This window comes from Schistocerca nitens, chromosome 4 (genome assembly GCF_023898315.1).
Source record: "Schistocerca nitens isolate TAMUIC-IGC-003100 chromosome 4, iqSchNite1.1, whole genome shotgun sequence".
Taxonomy (NCBI): Eukaryota; Metazoa; Arthropoda; class Insecta; order Orthoptera; family Acrididae; genus Schistocerca; species Schistocerca nitens.
The window spans coordinates 228,317,593-228,335,144 of record NC_064617.1 but is presented as its reverse complement, the minus strand read 5'-3'; the positions used below and the strand labels follow the sequence as shown (position 1 = coordinate 228,335,144).

Sequence of the window (17,552 nt, the reverse complement as noted above, 5' to 3'; positions counted from 1 at the left end):
GAGGTGCACAGAGTGTGGAGGTGGAATGTTGGATATAGAATGGGGATGGTGGTGGAGGAGACGAAATGAGAGTGGGTCGTGGAGGTGGTCGACAGAGCGTGAGGTGTGGAGGAGGTTAATGTGAGGAATGGAGGAGGTGGGCAGAGTGTGGGGAGAAGAGGAGGTGGCAGAAGGTGAGGGTGGAATAAGTGGACAGAATGTGGAGTGGAGGCGGTGCACAGAGCGTGGAGGTAGAAAAGTTGAATATAGAAATGGGGTGGTGGTGGAGGAGATGGACGGAGAGTGGGTGGCGGAGGAGGTGGACAGAGAGTGGCGAGTGGAGGAGGTGGCAGAGAGTGGGGGTGGAAGAAGTGGTCAGAATGTGGAGTAAATGTGGTGCATAGAGTGTAGGAGGAGGAATGGGGGTGGTGGTGGAGGAGATGGACAGAGAGTGTGGAATCGTGGAGGTGAGCAGAGTGTGAGAGGTGGAGGAGGTGGGCAGTGTGTGAGGAGGAGGTGACCAGAGTGTGAGGAGTATAGGAGGTGGCAGAGGGTTAGAGTGGAAAAGTGGACAGAATGTGGAGTGGAGGAGGTTCACGTGGTTTGGAAGTAGAGAAGTTGGATATAGAAAGGGGGTGGTGGTGGAGGAAATAGACAGAGAGTGGGTGCTAGACGAGATGGACAGAGAGTGAGGAGTGGAGGAGGTGAGTGTGAGGAATGGAGGAGGGGGACAGAGAGTGAGGAGTGGAGGAGGTGTTCAGAGTGGGGGGAGTAGAAGTGGTGGGCAGAGTGTGAGGAGTGGTGGAGGTGGCTGAGAGTGGGGGTGGAAGAATTGGTCAGAATGTGGAGTAGAGGCGGTGCACAGAGTTTGGAGGTGGAAAGGGGTTGCTGGGCGAAGAGATGGACAGAGAGTGAGGATTCGAGTAGGTGAACAGAGAGGAGAGGAGGAGGTGAGCAGAGTGTGAGGAGTGGAGGAGGTGGACAGAGGGTGAGAAGTGTAGGAGGTGGGCAGAGTGTGAGGTGTGGAGGAGGTGAGCAGAGTGTGAGGTGTGGAGGAGGTGAGCAGACTGTGAGGAGTGGAGGAGGTGAGCACAGTGTCAGGATTGGAGGAGGTGGGCAGAGTGTGAGGAGTGGAGGAGGTGAGCAGAGTGTGAGGAGTGGAGGAGGTGGACAGAGAGTGAGGAGTGGAGGAGGTGGCAGAGAGTGGGGGTGGAAGAAACAGTCAGAATGTGGAGTAGAGTTGGTGCACAGAGTGTGGAGGTGGAAAGGTGGTGGTGTTGGAGGAGATGGACAGAGAGTGAGAAGTCGAGTAGGTGAGCAGTGTGTGAGGGGTGGAGGAGGTGGGCAGAGTGTGAGGAGGAGGTGGGCAGAGTGCGAGGAGTCGAGAAGGTGGCAGAGGGTGTGTGTGGAAGAAGTGGACAGAATGTGGAGTGGAGGAGATGCACAGAGTATGGAGGTAGAGAAGTTGGATATAGAAAGGGGGTGGTGGTGGAGGAGATGGACAGAGAGTGGGTGTTGGCGGAGGTGGGCAAAGAGTGAGGGGTGTTGGAGGTGAGCAAAGTGTGAGGAGTGGAAGAGTTGGGCAGAGGGTGAGGAATGGAGGAGGTGGCAGAGGGTGGGGGTGGAAGAAGTGGTCAGAATGTGGAGTAGAGGTGGTGCACAGAGTGTGGAGGTGGAAAGGGGGTGCTGGTGGAGGAGATGGACAGAGAGTGAGGATTCAAGGCGGTGAACAGAATGTGAGGTGTGGAGGAGGTGAGCAGAGAGTGAGGAGTGGAGGAGGTGGACAGAGAGTGAGGGGTGGAGGAGGTGGGCAGAGTGTGAGGAGTGGTGGAGATGGGCAGTGTGAGGTGTGGAGGAGGTGAGCAGAGTGTGAGGAGTGGTGAGCAGAGTGTGAGTAGTGGAGGAGGTGAAGAGAGTGTGAGGAGTGGAGGAGGTGGACAGATAGAATTGGAGGAGGTGAGCAGAGTGTGAGGAGTGGAAGATGTGGGCAGAGTGTGAGGAGTGGAGGAGGTGGCAGAGAGTGGGGGTGGAGGAAGTGGTCAGTATGTGGAGTAGAGGTGGTGCACAGAGTTTGGATGGGGAAAGGGGGCGCTGGTGGTGGAGATGGATGGAGAGTGAGGATTCGAGGAGGTGAACAGAGTGTGAGGATTGGAGGAGGTGAGCAGAGTGTGAGGAGTGGAGGAGGTGGAAAGAGAGTGAGGAGTGGAGGAGGTGGGCAAAGTGTGAGGAGTGGTGGAGGTGGGCAGAGTGTGAGGAGGGGTTGTTCAGAGTGTGAGTATTGGAGGAGGTGAGCAGAGTGTGAGGAGTGGAGGAGGTGAGCAGAGTGTGAGGAGTGGAGAAGGTGGGGAGAGTGTGAGGAGTGGAGGTGAACAGAGTGTGAGGAGTGGAGGAGGTGAGGAGAGTGTGAAGAGTGAGTATGTGGACAGAGAGTGAGGAGTGGATGAGGTGGGCATAGTGGGAGCAGTATAGGAGGTGGCAGAGAGTGGGTGTGGAAGTTGTTGTCAGAATGTGGAGTAGAGGTGCTGCACAGAGTGTTGAGGTTGAAAGGGGGTGGTGGTGGAGGAGATGGGCATAGAATGGGGGGGGTGGAGGAGGTGGACAGAGAGTGAGGGACCGAGCGAGGTGGCGCAGTGGTTAGCACACTCGACATGCATTCGTGAGGACGACGGTTCAATCCCCTGTCCGGCCATCATGATTTAGGTTTTCCGTGATTTCCCTAAATCACTCCAGGCAAATGCCATGATGGTTCCTTCGAAAGTGCAAGGCCGACTTCCTTCCCCATCCTTCCCTAATCCGATGAGAGCGATGACCTCGCTGTTTGGTCTCTTCCCCCAAACAACCCAAGAGAGTGAGGAGTGGAGGTGAGCAGTTGAGGAGGTGGGCAGAGTGTGAGGACTGGAAGAGGTGGCAGAGAGTGGTGGTGGAAGAAGTCGACTGTTGAGTGGAGGAGGTGCACAGAGTGTGGAAGTGGAAAAGTTGGATATAGAAAGGGGGTGGTGGAGGAGGTGGACAGAAAGTGAGGGGTGGAGAAGGTAGACAGAGGATGGGGTGTGGAGGAGGTGGAAAGAGACTGGGGTGTGGAGGAGGTGGAAAGAGACTGGGGTGTGGAGGAGGTGGACGCAGAGAGGGAGGAGATGGGCTGAGAAGGGTAGAGGAGGAGACAGAGAAAAGGTGAAGGAGCAGGTGGACTAATAGAAGACCGTCATAAATACGAACACAGGCAATGACAGGTACTTAGCTAATAAATAGTATAAACCTTTTGCTTCTTAAATCTCGATCTAAAGGCGCTATGGAGGACGAGAGTAAAACCGATTTTATCACTGAATGATACACATTTTCGAGAGGTCATGAATTTAATTACACTGGTGCTGGAATAGTCTTCAAAAAGTCAAGAACTTCATCTGAAAATCAGCTGAAACCTGATGAAGAATCCACAATAACAGAACAATCTTGAGAACAAGCACAGGTGACGATGCTGTATACCACGCAACGGTTTTACATCCGCCCATCCATATCCAGTCTTTTCGCGGTATGGCTGAAATGCTGATTATTTGCGTATCCAAGTATGTAGTACAGAATTTGCCATCAAAATTGCTACACCACGAAGATGACGTGCTACTGCCGCGAAATTTAACCGACATGAAGAAGATGCTGTGATATGCAAATGATTAGCTTTTCACATCATTCACACAAGGTTGGCGCCGGTGGCGACACCTACAACGTGCTGACATGAGGAAAGTGTCCAACCGATTTTTCATACACAAACACTAGGTGACCGGCGTTGCGTGGTGAAAAGTTGGTGTGATGCCTCGTGTAACGAGGAGAAATGCTTACCATCAAGTTACCGACTTTGATAAAGGTCGGATTGTAGCCTATCGTGACTGCGGTTTATCGTATCGCGACATGGCTGCTCGCTTTGGTCGAGATCCAATGACTGTTGCAAAATATGAAATCGGTGGGTTCAGAAGGGTAATACGGAACGCCGTGCTGCATCTCAACGGCCTCGTATCACTAGCAGTCGAGATGACAGCCATCTTATCCTCATGGCTGTAACGGATCGTGCAGCCACGTCTCGATCCCTGAGTCAATAGATGGGGACGTTTGCACAACAACAACCATCTGTACGAACAGTTCGACGACGTTTGCAGCAGCATGGACTATCAGCTCGGAGACCATGGCTGCGGTTACCCATGACGCCGCGTCACAGACAGGAGCGCCTGCGATGGTGTACTCAACGACGAACGTGGGTGCACGAATGGCAAAACGTCATTTTTTCTGATGAGTCCAGGTTCTGTTTACAAAATCATGATGGTCGCATCCGTGTTTGGTGACATCGCGGTAAACGCACATTGCAAGCGTGTATTCGTCATCGCCATACTGGCGTATCACCTGGCGTCATGGTATGGGGTGCCATTGGTTACACGTCTCGGTCACCTCTTGTTCGCATTGACGGCACTTTGAACAGTGGACGTTACATTTTAGTTGTGTTTCGACCCGTGGCTGTACCCTTCATTCGATCCCTGCGAAACCCTACATTTCAGCACGATAATGCACGACCGCATGTTGCAGGTCCCGAACGGTTCTTTCTGGATACAGGAAATGTTCGACTGCTGCCCTGGCCAGCACATTCTCCAGATCTGGTCAATGGTGGCCGAGCAACTGGCTCGTCACAATACGCTAGTCACTACTCTTGATGAACTGTGGTATCGTGTTGAAGCTGCATGGGCAGCTGTACCTGTACACGTCATCCAAGCTCTGTTTGACTCAATGCACAGGCGTAAGAAGGCCATTATTACGGCCAGAGGTGGTTGTTCTGAGTACTGATTTCTCAGGATCTATGCACCGAAATTGCTTGAAAATGTAATCACATGTCAGTTCTAGTATAATATATTTGTCCAATGAATACCCGTTTATCATCTGCATTTCTTCTTGGTGTGGCGATTTTAATGGCCAGTAGTGTAGATCGCAGTGTGTCTCTGATACGTTTTCGTACCTAGGACTAGTGTACTCCATCGGTCAACGCAGCTCGCGTGTGTTGCAGAGCACGTGCCGCGCTGTCCTCCCACGGTGGTCGTGCCGACGGAGGCGTTCCGGCGGATTTGCCACACCAGCCGCCAGTGCGCCGCCGACCACGTCTGCTGCAAGATCGCCGAGTTCAGCGTGTGCGCACAGAAGAGTGGCCCCCCCGAGCCCGTCCACTACGACCTGCCGCCCGGCTTCGTGCCGATCAAGAAGCCCTGACGGCAGCCGTCTTCACACACACTTTGCTACGATTGTTAAACTAATAAAAAATCAATCAGACAGATAATTTCATTTAACTCTCCCTTACTTTCCTCTACACACGTACAGAGCCGCGAGCCAATATGACAAGATCAACGTGTATTTAGTTTCCTTGTTTTTGTCTTTTTCTAAAAAAAAAAAAAAAAAAAGAAATTCACGGTACATTAGGAAATGACAGGTACTTTATTTCAGTTTCTATAGTAAAAGGTAAAAGGAATACAAACGTCTCAAAATTAGATCGACAGGATGTGCAAAATTGCTAAGCAGGGATGGCTAGAGGACAAATGTAAGGATGTAGAGGCTTACCTCACTAGGGGTAAGATAGATACTGCCTACTGGAAAATAAAAAGTTAAGAGAACCAGTTGCACGAATATCAAGAGCTCAGATGGAAACCCAGTTCTAAGCAAAGAAGGGAAAGCAGAAAGGTGGAAGGAGTATATAGAGGGTCCATACAAGGGCGATGTTGTTAAGGACAATGTTATAGAAATGGAAGAGAATGTAGATGAAGATGAAATGGGAGATATGATAGTGCGTGAAGAGTTTGACAGAGCACTGAAAGACCTGAGTCGAAACAAGGCCGCGTGAGTAGACAACATTCCATTAGAAGTACTGAAGATCTTGGGAGAGCCACTGGTGAGCAAGATGTATGAGACAGGAGAAATACCCTCAGACTTCAAGAAGAATATAATAATTGCAATCCCAAAGAAAGCAGGTGTTGACAGATGTGAAAATTACCGAACTATCTGTTTAATAAGCCACTGCTGCAAAATAATAACACGAATTCTTTACAGACGAATGGAAAAACTGGTACAAGCCGACCTCGGGGAAGATCAGTTTCGATTCCGTAGAAATATTGGAACACGTTAGGCTATACTAGCTATTTACAATTTGTACGGAAACCAGATGGCAGTTATAACAGTCGAGGGACATGAAAAGAAACCAGTGGTTGGGAAGGGAGTGAGACAGGGTTGTAGTCTCTCCCCGATGTTATTCAATCTGTATATTGAGCAAGCAATAAAGGAAACAAAAGAAAAATTTGGAGTAGGAATTAAAATCCACATAGAATAAATAAAAACTTTGAGGTTCGCCGATCACATTGTAATTCTGTCAGAGACAGCAATGGACCTGGAACAGCAAAGGACCTGAACGGAATGGACATGGTCTTGAAAGGACGATATAAGATGAACATCAACAAAAGCAAAACGAGAATAATAGAATGTAGTCGAATTAAATCGGGTGATGCTGCGGAAACTAGATTAGGAAATGAGACGCTTAAAGTAGTAAATGAGGTTTGCTATTTGGGGAGCAAAATAAATGATGATGGTCGAAGTAGAGAGGATATAAAATGTAGAATGGCAACGGCAAGGAAATCATTTCTGAAGAAGAGAAATTTGTTAACTTCTAGTATAGATTTAAGTGTCAGGAAGTCGTTTCTGAAAGTATTTGTATGGAGTGTAGCCATGTATGGAAGTGAAACATGGACAATAAATAGTTTAGACAAGAAGAGAATAGAAGCTTTCGAAATGTGGTGCTACAGAAGTATGCTGAAGATTAGACGGGTAGATCACATAACTAATGAGGAGGTACTGAAAAGAATTGGAGAGAAGAGAAATTTGTGGTACAACATGACTAGAAGAAGGGATCGTTTGGTAGGGCATATTCTGAGGCATCAAGGGATCACCAATTTAATATTGGAGGGCAGCGTGGAGGGTAAAAATCGTAGAGGGAGACCAAGAGATGAATACACTAAACAGATTCAAAAGGATGTAGGTTGCAGTTGGTACTGGGAGATGAAGAACCTTGCAAAGGATAGAGTAGCATGGAGTACTGCATCAAACCAGTCTCTGGACTAGAAGACCACAACAACAACAATATAAGGTAAGACCACCGGTGAATTTCTTTTTCGCGCAGTTTCCTTGGCCTTTAAAAAGCACAGCGACGAACTCACACTCATTTTCCGATCGTTCCTGGTTCTAACAACAAGCGGCATATTTGACGTGAAATAGGACCGTCTAATGTCTCGCTTTTACACCTCGTTTACTTGAAAGATGCGATAAGCAGTTATATCTCTGCTACTAAAAGCCTCCAGTCCTGCAACGTCCTTCACTGTATCTCCAGAATATTGCACAATAGCTCTATCACTTTTCTCCAGTGTAAAGTTGATAACGCATCTGCAAAACACGGACGGTCCTTGCTGAACAACGTGCGCTGCAACATTACTGCCAGTGGTAACTTCTGTATTGTCGATGGCCTTATAGACCGTCTGGCGAGAACGTTTGTATCGCCTCTTGTACCCTGGCCTCTCTGTTCGCCGTCCAATGCTGTTGCACGCGCAGCTGCACAACGACTGACGCTATTTTTCCAGATAAACTACTGAAACCTTCCCGGCTCCTCTATATCTCTTTTCTTAGTCAACCTTCCCTTCTACAATCACCTATGAAACCTTCCCTTAGGATTTATATCTCTTTCTTAATAATAACAAATGAAATCTTCACTTTGAAATTAATTCTCCTTCTCAATCTTCGCATACAAATTTAAATGCTGCTTATTAAAAGTAATTTCCTGATTATTTCGACGAAACATAGAATGTGTCGTCGTTGTGGCCCTCAGACGTTACCTGCAATAACCCAAAACTGTTCCTTACCTTTTTTACCGTTACTGGATCACCATCTGACTGCTACATCGAACTGCGACATGAATATACTTACTCTGTTTCACTATATTAGCTGCTGGTGGGCTGTCAAAATAATTGGCTGTATTTATTACGAAAACTGACGTTATTCTTTAATAGCAAAGCTGACGTTATTCTTTAATTAATTTGACTGAAGTTACGTAATTCATAGTTAAACTTTTTCTTCATAAGAAAAAAATTTTGCAAAGCTATACGTTGATGGTTTTTGGGATGGATTATAATCAGTAATGCAATACTGCTGGCAAAAATTAATTATATTCTGAATGAAATGATTTTACAAACGTCCAAATGGACTTACTTTTTACAATAATCTTACAACTAGCATTGCACAAACATACCTTTAGTAGTCTTGAGTTTCTCAAAAAAATAATTCAATAATATTAGTTCCTCTTATGATAATAGTTACCTGATGTCTCTGTACATCCTTTTATAATCTCTTGTAAATCATAGCTGGTGGCAGGCAGGCACACCGCTCCTCTCAACCTCTCGCTTCAGACCTGCTACCGACTCGCTTCACTTCTCGCTTACTACTGACTTCCTACGAACGCTAAAGTGCTGTCTCTAATGCCAACAATGCTTTTTGGTGCAGAGAATCCCTGTTACCAATACAAAATGTATCAATGCGCGGTCTTTCCCGCCCTTTTCTTGAAATGTATCCATACGCCATTTTTAAAATTATATCAGTGTGTGGTCTCTCTTGCCAACAATACTTTGGTGCAGACATTCCCTGCTACCACAATTATTTCCAACATGACAAATATTATTATAATGTCGTGTGACGAGAGCCTCCTGTCGGGTAGACCGCTCGCCTGGTGCAAGTCCTTCGATTGGACGCCACTTCGGCGACTTGAGCGTCGATAATTATTCCTACTTAATCCTATTAATAAAGTATAAACATCTTTCATAAATTAAGGTTTGACAATAGACAATAGAAATATACACGTCTGACACTACTTAGCCAGCGGTTATCACTAACCGCAGCTTCCTGCTACCGCCTTATCTACTTGCGGTATTAGAAATTTAGTGCCCCGCGGCTCACGTAAAACTAGATAGCCGCGCGCAAACGCCTATATGACGTCACAGGCGGCAGCGAGTATATCCACTAAAATATGAAGCAATCAGTCACGGTGTAGAACAAGATTGTGTACTGCGTGTCGTATTGATTCCGATGTACACTAACTCAGGGGCGGCCTGGCAGGAGAGCCATAGTGCTCAGCCTGCCTGCACATTACCCCCACCCCAACTGTACGCTGTCTGAGGGTGAATTTGGGAGGGGGGAGGGGGCTGGAGGCAATGCGAACGCGCTGAATTTAAATGGTGATGCCGTCGCACTGCATACGATTTGGTTTTATATCTCACAATCCTCAACAACATAGTTCGCAAACAAAACAAAATCTCACTATTATTTATTTCTGATGCGCTAAAGAAGTAAAATAATTTTCATCTTGCACAAACTGTCGGCATGTAGACAGACTGACAATATCGCAGATTTTATTACTCAGGTTGGCACGCGATCGTGACTTATTTAGTATAGTAATCGAAAAAAGGTCTTTCACATATTGTTGATCGATATATTTTAGCCCATGTGTAACCTCATTATGTAGACGTCCTGAACAGTTTTAAGGTAAAAGTACTTGACATAAAAGTTTTGTGGGTATGGTACCGCGTCATAATGTAAAAAACTACTGATGCTGAAGAAAAACCAACGTTTCGGGCACGATTGCAGCGGCCTTCTTCTTGGTCTAATGGTGCGTTCTAGCTATGCAGTGTCCTTTATATTTTGTTGTTAGTGTTCACTGCGCATGCCATTACGTCGTAATTTTAAAAAGGTAGTTAGTTTCATTGGTCACTTAAGGAAGAAGGAGAGGGAACTTTATTTTAATAGGTAACTGCCGCCGCGCGGCTGACGTCCAGTAGTTGGTAAACAGAAGCAAACTTCTCATTCGACGGTGACCACCAATCATGGTACATAACACAAGAGCCAATAGACAACAGAGGTCACGTTCTCCTTCCACCGCAATAACCTATTAAAATAAAGTTCCCTCTCTTTCTTCCTTAAGTGACCAATGAAACTAACTACCTTTTTTTAACATTATGACCTAGTGGCATGCGCAGTGAACACTAACAACAAAATATAAAGGACACTGCATAGCTACAACGCACCTTTAGACCCAGAAGAAGGCCGCTACAATCGTGGCCGAAACGTTGGTTTTTCTCCAGCAGCAGTAGTTTTTTACATTATCACGCGGTAACATACCCAGAAAACTTTTATGTCGATTGACTCTGGTCGCGGAAGCGTACGCAATTGTAAAAGTAGTTGTTTTCAAATGGTAATTACATTTCAGATCGGTTACTTACACATGCACAAGCACAGGGATGCTTTCAACTGTGACGGCAAACGGTCTCGAAAACAGCTTGAAATCAGGCCTAGGATTGGAAGTGTCCTAGAAACGTTTAGAAAACTATCATTGTAATTGTTTAAAGGCAATAATGAATACAAACTTAGAGTTCTCCAGTATGCGTAGGGAACTGGATTGTGATTGTCGGAATTTTTTATTTCTGCGATGCGATTTTCTTTTGAAATGCATCCCCATCTTTTCAGAAATAAGTCGGTTGTCCCCTTGCTGTGTCTTAACTGTGGACAGTATACAATTAAGTCCACTCAAAATGCGATGTCTGCAATATGTTCCGGATGTTCTGTTTTTCGTTCCTGCATGCCTTGTTCCTACACAAATTCAACACAGTCTCCATACTCTTTATTCAGTTCCATCCAAAACTGTTGCAAGTGTCTCGTCTTTATAATTTTTAGGTCTTCATTATCGACTAAATCTCCTTTCTGTATGGTACTGTAATGTCGTTTCATAGTATATTTGCAGCACTAGTCGATTACGTGACTGCATAATAGATGTTCAGTCTTCTCATCCCCCTCTTCTGTCATTCCAATACAGTTTTAATAGCTTGTGACGACAGATGCTATACTGCCTCTCTTGATGCAAACAGCCACCGGATCAACGGACGTCCTTCATAGGACAGTTCTTTTGAACTGAAGAGAGTTGTGGCGACCGAAAAATGCTCCACGCATCGTCAATTAAGTATTGCGCTGTACTGGATACTTCAAAGAAGGGACAAAGTCGAGAGAGTTCTGTCCTTAGATTAGACAGAGTCTACACACCCGACACACGTGCCGGTGGTGTGCTGCGGCTGGCCTTGGACTAGCTGATCGAAAGTATTTGTACTCCTCTATGTAATGCGGAACTGACCACTAGACGTCACAAGAGACGGTCACGCAGGTATAAAAGAAGGTGAGGAGTTTCTTGTTATCAGTAGAAAAGAAGTAACTGCGGATTGGGTCGATCAGGAAAGCTTACTCACTTCAAACGTGGACTAGTCACTGGACGTAACTTATGTAACAGAACCATCAGCGATGCTCAAACCTTTCTATCAGTCCAAGTCCACCGTCAGTGACGCCCGCGGAGGTGATAGAAATCATGGGATAGTGATAAGCTCATATGCAGAGGGCGTTAGTATCACGTTCATCAGGTATAGAAAGGCACTGCATTGGGGGAGCTGTCATTTGTATTGAGAAGATTGATGTGAAATGTTTCCGAAGTGATTACGGCCTCGCGAAGGGAATTAACGGACTTTGAATGTGGAACGGTAGTTGAAGCTAGACCCAAGGAACATTTCATTTCAGAAATCGTTAGGGAAATCAATATTCCGAGATCCATAGAGACAAGAATGTCCCGAGAATACCAAATTTCAGGCGTTACCTCTCCTCACGGACAACACAGCGGTGTTTGCATAGAGTTGTCAGTGCTAACAGACAAGCAACACTGCGTGAAATAATCTGATAAATCGATGTGGGGCAATGCGGTGAAATTTGGCGTCAGTGGGCTATGGCAGCAGACGACCGACACCTTTGCTAACAGCACGACATCGCCTGCAGCACGTCTCTTGGTCCTCAGCACCTCCCTAGGTCACTTCACCATACCAACTGGACCTTAGACGACTGGAAAACCGTGGTCTGGGTAGATGAGCCCTGATTTCAGTTGCTAAGAGCTGAGCGTAGAGATCGAGAGTTGCGCAGACCTCACGAAGCAACGGACTAAATTCGTCATCAAGCCACTTTGGAAGCTGGTGGTGGCTCCATATTGGCGTGGGCTGCGTTAACAGGAATGGACTGTGTTCTTTGATCCAACTGAACCGATCATTGACTGGAAATGGTTACGTTCTGCTATTTGCAGACACCATTTACAGACATTGATGGACTCCATGTTCCCGAACAACCAAGGAATTTTTAATGGATAAAAACGCGCCTCGTCACCTGGCCACAATTTTTCGCGATTGCTTTGGAGAACATTCTGGACAATTCGAGCGAATGATCTGGCTATCCAGATCACGCTACATGAGTCCAGTCGCACATTTATGGGACATAATCGAGAGGTCAGTTCGTGCACAAAATCCTGCACCGGTAACACTTTCGTAAATAAGGACAGCCGTAAAGGCAGTATGACTCAATATTTTTGCAGGGGACTTACAACGACTTTTTGAGTGAAAAATGAAACATTTTGAGGTGAGGACCTATGGGACCAAACTGCTGAGGTCATCAGTCCCTAGGCTTACACACTACCACTTAATCTAACTTAAACAAATTTATGCTATGGACAACACACACCCATGCCCGAGGACGGACGCGAACCTCCGACGGGGGGAGCCGCACGAACCGTGCTTGACTAAGCCAGGAAAAAGGATTTCCTACACGATATTAGGAGGTATCCCTCGACTTTTGTTACCTCAGGGTAATTGCGAAGTGGAATTTCAAAGAACAGCCATGCCTAAACCACGACCAGGCAGACCTGATATACTGACAGACATCACCCGTCGAGCATGGCGGGGAGTTGTAAAAAAATTGCATGAAATCAGCTGAAGGAGTCACTCGTGAGTTCCAAAATGTCACCAGCAGTCCAACTAGCATAGTGAATGTCGGTTGTTAAAAATAATGAGCTACTATGGCCAATCAGGTTGTCATCAGCCAGACGTTTCTCCAGTCAGTGCTATGAGACGTTGTAGCTGGTGTCAGTTGTCACCACTGCACTGGAAACAAGTGACCTGGAGTGATGAATCACGCTTGCCTGGCTAAAGAATATGTTCTGTAGAAGTCGGAGTTCTAGTTTATAACTACTGTTATTGATTTTACACAAACGAGGAGTGCTTATCACAATCTGATTTGCTTTAATGTGGCGAAAACTACAGCATCTTTGCTTTGTCATATTCCACAACACAAACAGTGACGTTGTAAGAATAAGGCATTCTGTAAACACCAGCTGAAATGCAGCTAGCAGAGTTTAAAAGAAAATGTTCAAATTTGTGTGAATTCCTAATGGACCAAACTGCTGAGGTCATCTGTCCCTAGACTTACACACAACTGAAACTAACATAACGCTAAGGGCAACGCTCATACCCATGCCCGAGGGAGGACTCGAACCTCCGGAGGGAGGGGCAGCCTGATCAGTGACATGGCCCCTCTAGCCGCGAGGCAGAGTTTAAAAGCGAAGGAACAGCAAGAGGCCGCTATTGGCAGGGCGTAAGTAGAGTTGGGACTGTGTCAGGAGGCACTCTTTCTGTTCGATCCTTGCCACTTTCCCTAGGAAGGATAGTGGTTGTCTGTCGTCGCCGGTAGGCACAGTGAAAGAAGATTCAGAATTAGTTGTTTATTTCCATTAAAATACAAAATAATGGCTCTAAGCACTATGGGACTTAAGGGGCTCCGGAACGCCCTATACTTGCAGTGTTAAAATAACACTTATAAATTACATCTTTCCTCACAAAGTATTTGAGGTAGGAAGTTGAACTTTTTACAGATTATTTATTGGAATATGGGCTACAACTTAACACAGGGATTTTACAAAATTTTAGTTCAGTTATTAAAGATGATTTTTTTTTCAATTGTAATGAAAATTCACAACATTTTTTTGCAATTTTTTATTTATATATTCAAAAATATACAGTTTTTTGGAAAAAGGCTGTGTTAAATTATGCAGAAGGTACTGTGTAACATTTACTGAAAGTTTGAAACAAATATGTTTGGAAGATCCTTAGAAAACATGTAATTAGTATGAGAAAATAAAAGTTTTGGGAATCGAGCGACAAAGATTGGATTAACTTTTTAGTGCATTCCAGGTCCATAGGATGGATTATCTTCATCCTCTGCAAACTCCTCCTCCAGCTTCCTCTTGTTCCTCCTCCTGTTTACTCTTGCTTGTATTTCTAGACTCTTTACAGCCCTGTCTGCAGCCCGAAGGCGTTCCTTGTCTAAAGCAAGCATCGCTCGTACCGTGTTAGAACCTATCTTCATTCCCATATTTGTAAATACCTTGCACCTTACAATGTTGCCATCATTGAAAGTCGCAACAGCATCATACACACCAAAGTGAAGTGTTTCTATTTCAACAAATACAGTCTTGGGGATTCTCGACCATATAACACTATTTACACTTTCATTGGGGTTTTGAGTTTTTCCGTGAATACACTTTTTCAACAGTTCAGGTGCTGCTAAGTCTCTGAAAATAGGTTTTATCACCTTCATTATTGCATGAGGCAGACTATGCTTATGAGTGTACACTTCACCAGTTAGCAATCCTTTGTTATATTTACACCAACTGTCTTCTTCTTTCGGACACAAGCTATGTTGGGGATTTTCAACGTCTTTATTGTTTACAGTAATAACACATACCTTTGGCTTTCCAACATTTCTCCTTTTCTTAAAAGCCTTCAGAGGATTTCTAATAACTTTACTTTTACTCATTATTATACTTCAACAAAACAGAGACTCAAGAAACAGAATTAATTACGAATATTTTCGAGATAACGACAGAGGAAATAAACATGAAACAATCGACAATCACACCAGCGATATATATTCAACCATCTCAGGTTAGCCACAACACATACTTTATCTCACATCACTAAAATGTACCTGATGAACACGGACGTTAATAATAACACCATTTGACAGCAGTTTAACAGCGCCACAGTGGGTCACGCCCATGTAGAACACATTTCAAAAAAAATTTAAAAATAGTTGTTGTCTTCGGAATTGAATAAATTATATATCTATTAAAAGGTAATAGTCTGCAGATTCAGAAAACGCAAAAAAGTAAAAATTGAACTTTTCATGATTTTGAGCCTTTCCGGAGCCCGTTAACATCTGAGGCCATCAGTCCCCTACACTTAGAACTACTTAAACCTAACTAACATAAGGACATCACACACATCCATGCCCGAGGCAGGATTCAAACCTGCTACCGTAACAGCAGCACGGTTCTGGACTGAAGCAACCACAGCAACCGGCATAAAAATACAGATAGTGTCTTGACTCGTGGTTGGCATCGTGTGTTCCCACTGAGGAATCGCGTCGTAAGCGGCCTCCAGCCCGTTCACGGCAGCTGACTTCACGGCAGCTGACACCGCACACTTCGTTCCAGCCGGCTGCTGCACTGGCAGTTCACCGCTTGCCGTGGCCCTGCTTCTGGCTGTCCCAGCATCCGCGCGATTAGAGACGCCACGTCACGGATAGCTCGGCCCCTCCCCCGGCGTTTGAGTCCTCCCTCGGACATGGGTGCGTGTGCTGTTCTTAGCACAAGTTAGTTTAAATTAGTTTAAATAGTGTGTAAGTCTAGAGACCGATGACCTCAGCAGTTTGGTACTTTAGGAATTCACACATACACACACACACACACACACACACACACTGGCTGTACAGCGACGTCGCGGCAGTGACTGACGGCGCTGCGTGTATTGATCTTACATACGCCGACTTGGGAGGTGCTCTGTCCCTCCCGCTAGCCATCCTTCTTCGTCATCCGTCGTAACGCGATGACGGTTGCCATGGAGTCGTGAAGTTGGACGATAGTGGCCTGCCAACAAGGTATGCAATGCTCAGGACGCCGGAATGTCAGGAACGTTAGTGTACTGATCCCGGTGCGACAGAAGACCCTCCAGGTCCTGCCATCTGCGACAGAGGCAGACTGTAACGTTGAACTCTGCAACTGGTGGTTATGGCGAGGTAGCCATCTCTCCCAGTTATGATTGTTGTTTGTAGCGTGGAGGAAACCTACAACAGACCTCTTGCCAGACGTCAGCTCGACAGAATCAGCGAATCGAGTGCGAACGTCATGTACGGCATCGATCTGTCTGACCGACTGCCTTGAGAGCTAAACTGCTGGCGTATTTATGTGGCGAAGTGGTGGCTGAAGTTTACCTCACCTCACCCGTCATGGCCGCATAGAGCTCCCTATTACGAAGGTATCAGCGCTTTTCCTTCTGCCGTGCTTGTTTAACGAGTTTGTGACAGCACAGACCTTGTTTGTAAGACTCTTGGTATCATTTGTTGCATTCGCCATAGCCTTTCTTTCGTCACATAACGAAGGTGACGTGATCCTGTTTGGCCGGTCTGACCCACTACATTCTGCTGATGGCTGCCGCCTGGCTCGCTAGAAACGTCGATGTTGTATTTTGTCGTTGCCCGTACTCGGTGGCGAAATGTTTTCACTGCGGCCGCCTCGTGTCGACAATATAACGACATACCTTCGCTCTGGGACTTCGAAAATGTTACCCGTTTTACTGCCCTATACAAAGTTGTCATGAAACAGAATACATTTAACGAACATTCTTTACCAAAGCGGGAAACAGTAACTTATGCTGAAATCGATAACACGCACAATAGTTACTAATAGGTAGCCATCTTACTGGTTGTTTAAAGTAATCTGATATGCGTGTTCCTCGGTTAAAGAACGAAAGAATGTGTAAGCCATACCATTCATCCGTCTCATTTGTCATACTTACAGAAACTGGTACAGAAATCTTGTCATTCATTACAAATTATACGAAGAATCACTTAGAAATACAATACTGCTCCAGACACTAGATCCTTTCCTGCTAATAAAAGATATCAGAATCGATCTTATTAGAGGCATAGCGTTGGCTATCACTGGCGATGCTACAAAGGAGTTTTCACATTCACTCAGGTCTTGACAGTATGTTAATCAGCCACGCCTTCAGATTCTTAAACTGCCTCGAAGGTCACAGGACTACACACACACACACACACACTTATTTGACAAGTTATGTGAACTGGATAATTTTTCAAGTGGATATTACGTTAAGATATGGATCGACATCTGCTGGTTATTTTACGTCTATAGATGTGTACCTTCGATGTGAAAACTTAGTTGCAGTCTATTACAAAGCATCTTGGCTTCTTTGTACTAGACCAGATTGCAAGAAATGTACAGGCAGAATCGTCTTGATAGGTGGAATGGTGGAGTTGTTTTGACCTTGATGGCAAGTTCTTCCATCTTCGGTCCGTAGCCTTGGACTGCCCATTAACGTAGGCAAGAGGGAGCAATGCTGACTATCATATTTGTCCCTGGGGAAGAGGGGAATATACAATATATGTCTGCAGGTAGGTGAGAGGCTAAATTGCAATTTGAAACATAAATGTAGGCTGTGTCAGCTCTGTCATAGTCCACTACTAAGGTTTCGTCTTTGTTAAGTGAACATGTATCTAAGAATTTAACATTCATTAAAATTTATAAAAAA

General features: G+C 45.5%; 1 protein-coding gene across 1 annotated transcript; it reads left to right on the top strand.

Moving 5' to 3' along the window:
* Positions 1-398: 398 nt before the first annotated feature.
* On the top strand, positions 399-1,841 carry LOC126252228 (uncharacterized). Its single transcript, XM_049953100.1, has 2 exons — positions 399-446; positions 1,455-1,841. The coding sequence occupies exons 1-2, from the start codon at positions 399-401 to the stop codon at positions 1,839-1,841; spliced, it is 435 nt and encodes a 144-aa protein (XP_049809057.1).
* Positions 1,842-17,552: the final 15,711 nt, after the last annotated feature.

What these genes read in the sequence shown, in the direction of transcription:
- LOC126252228 (XM_049953100.1), top strand. Translation starts at nt 399, where the DNA reads ATGGGGGTGGTGGTGGAGGAGATGGACAGAGAGTGTGGAATCGTGGAG. An exon ending in GAGAGTGTGGAATCGTGGAG is followed by an intron (nt 447 to 1,454) that starts GTGAGCAGAGTG and finishes AGTTGGATATAG; the next exon opens with AAAGGGGGTGGTGGTGGAGG.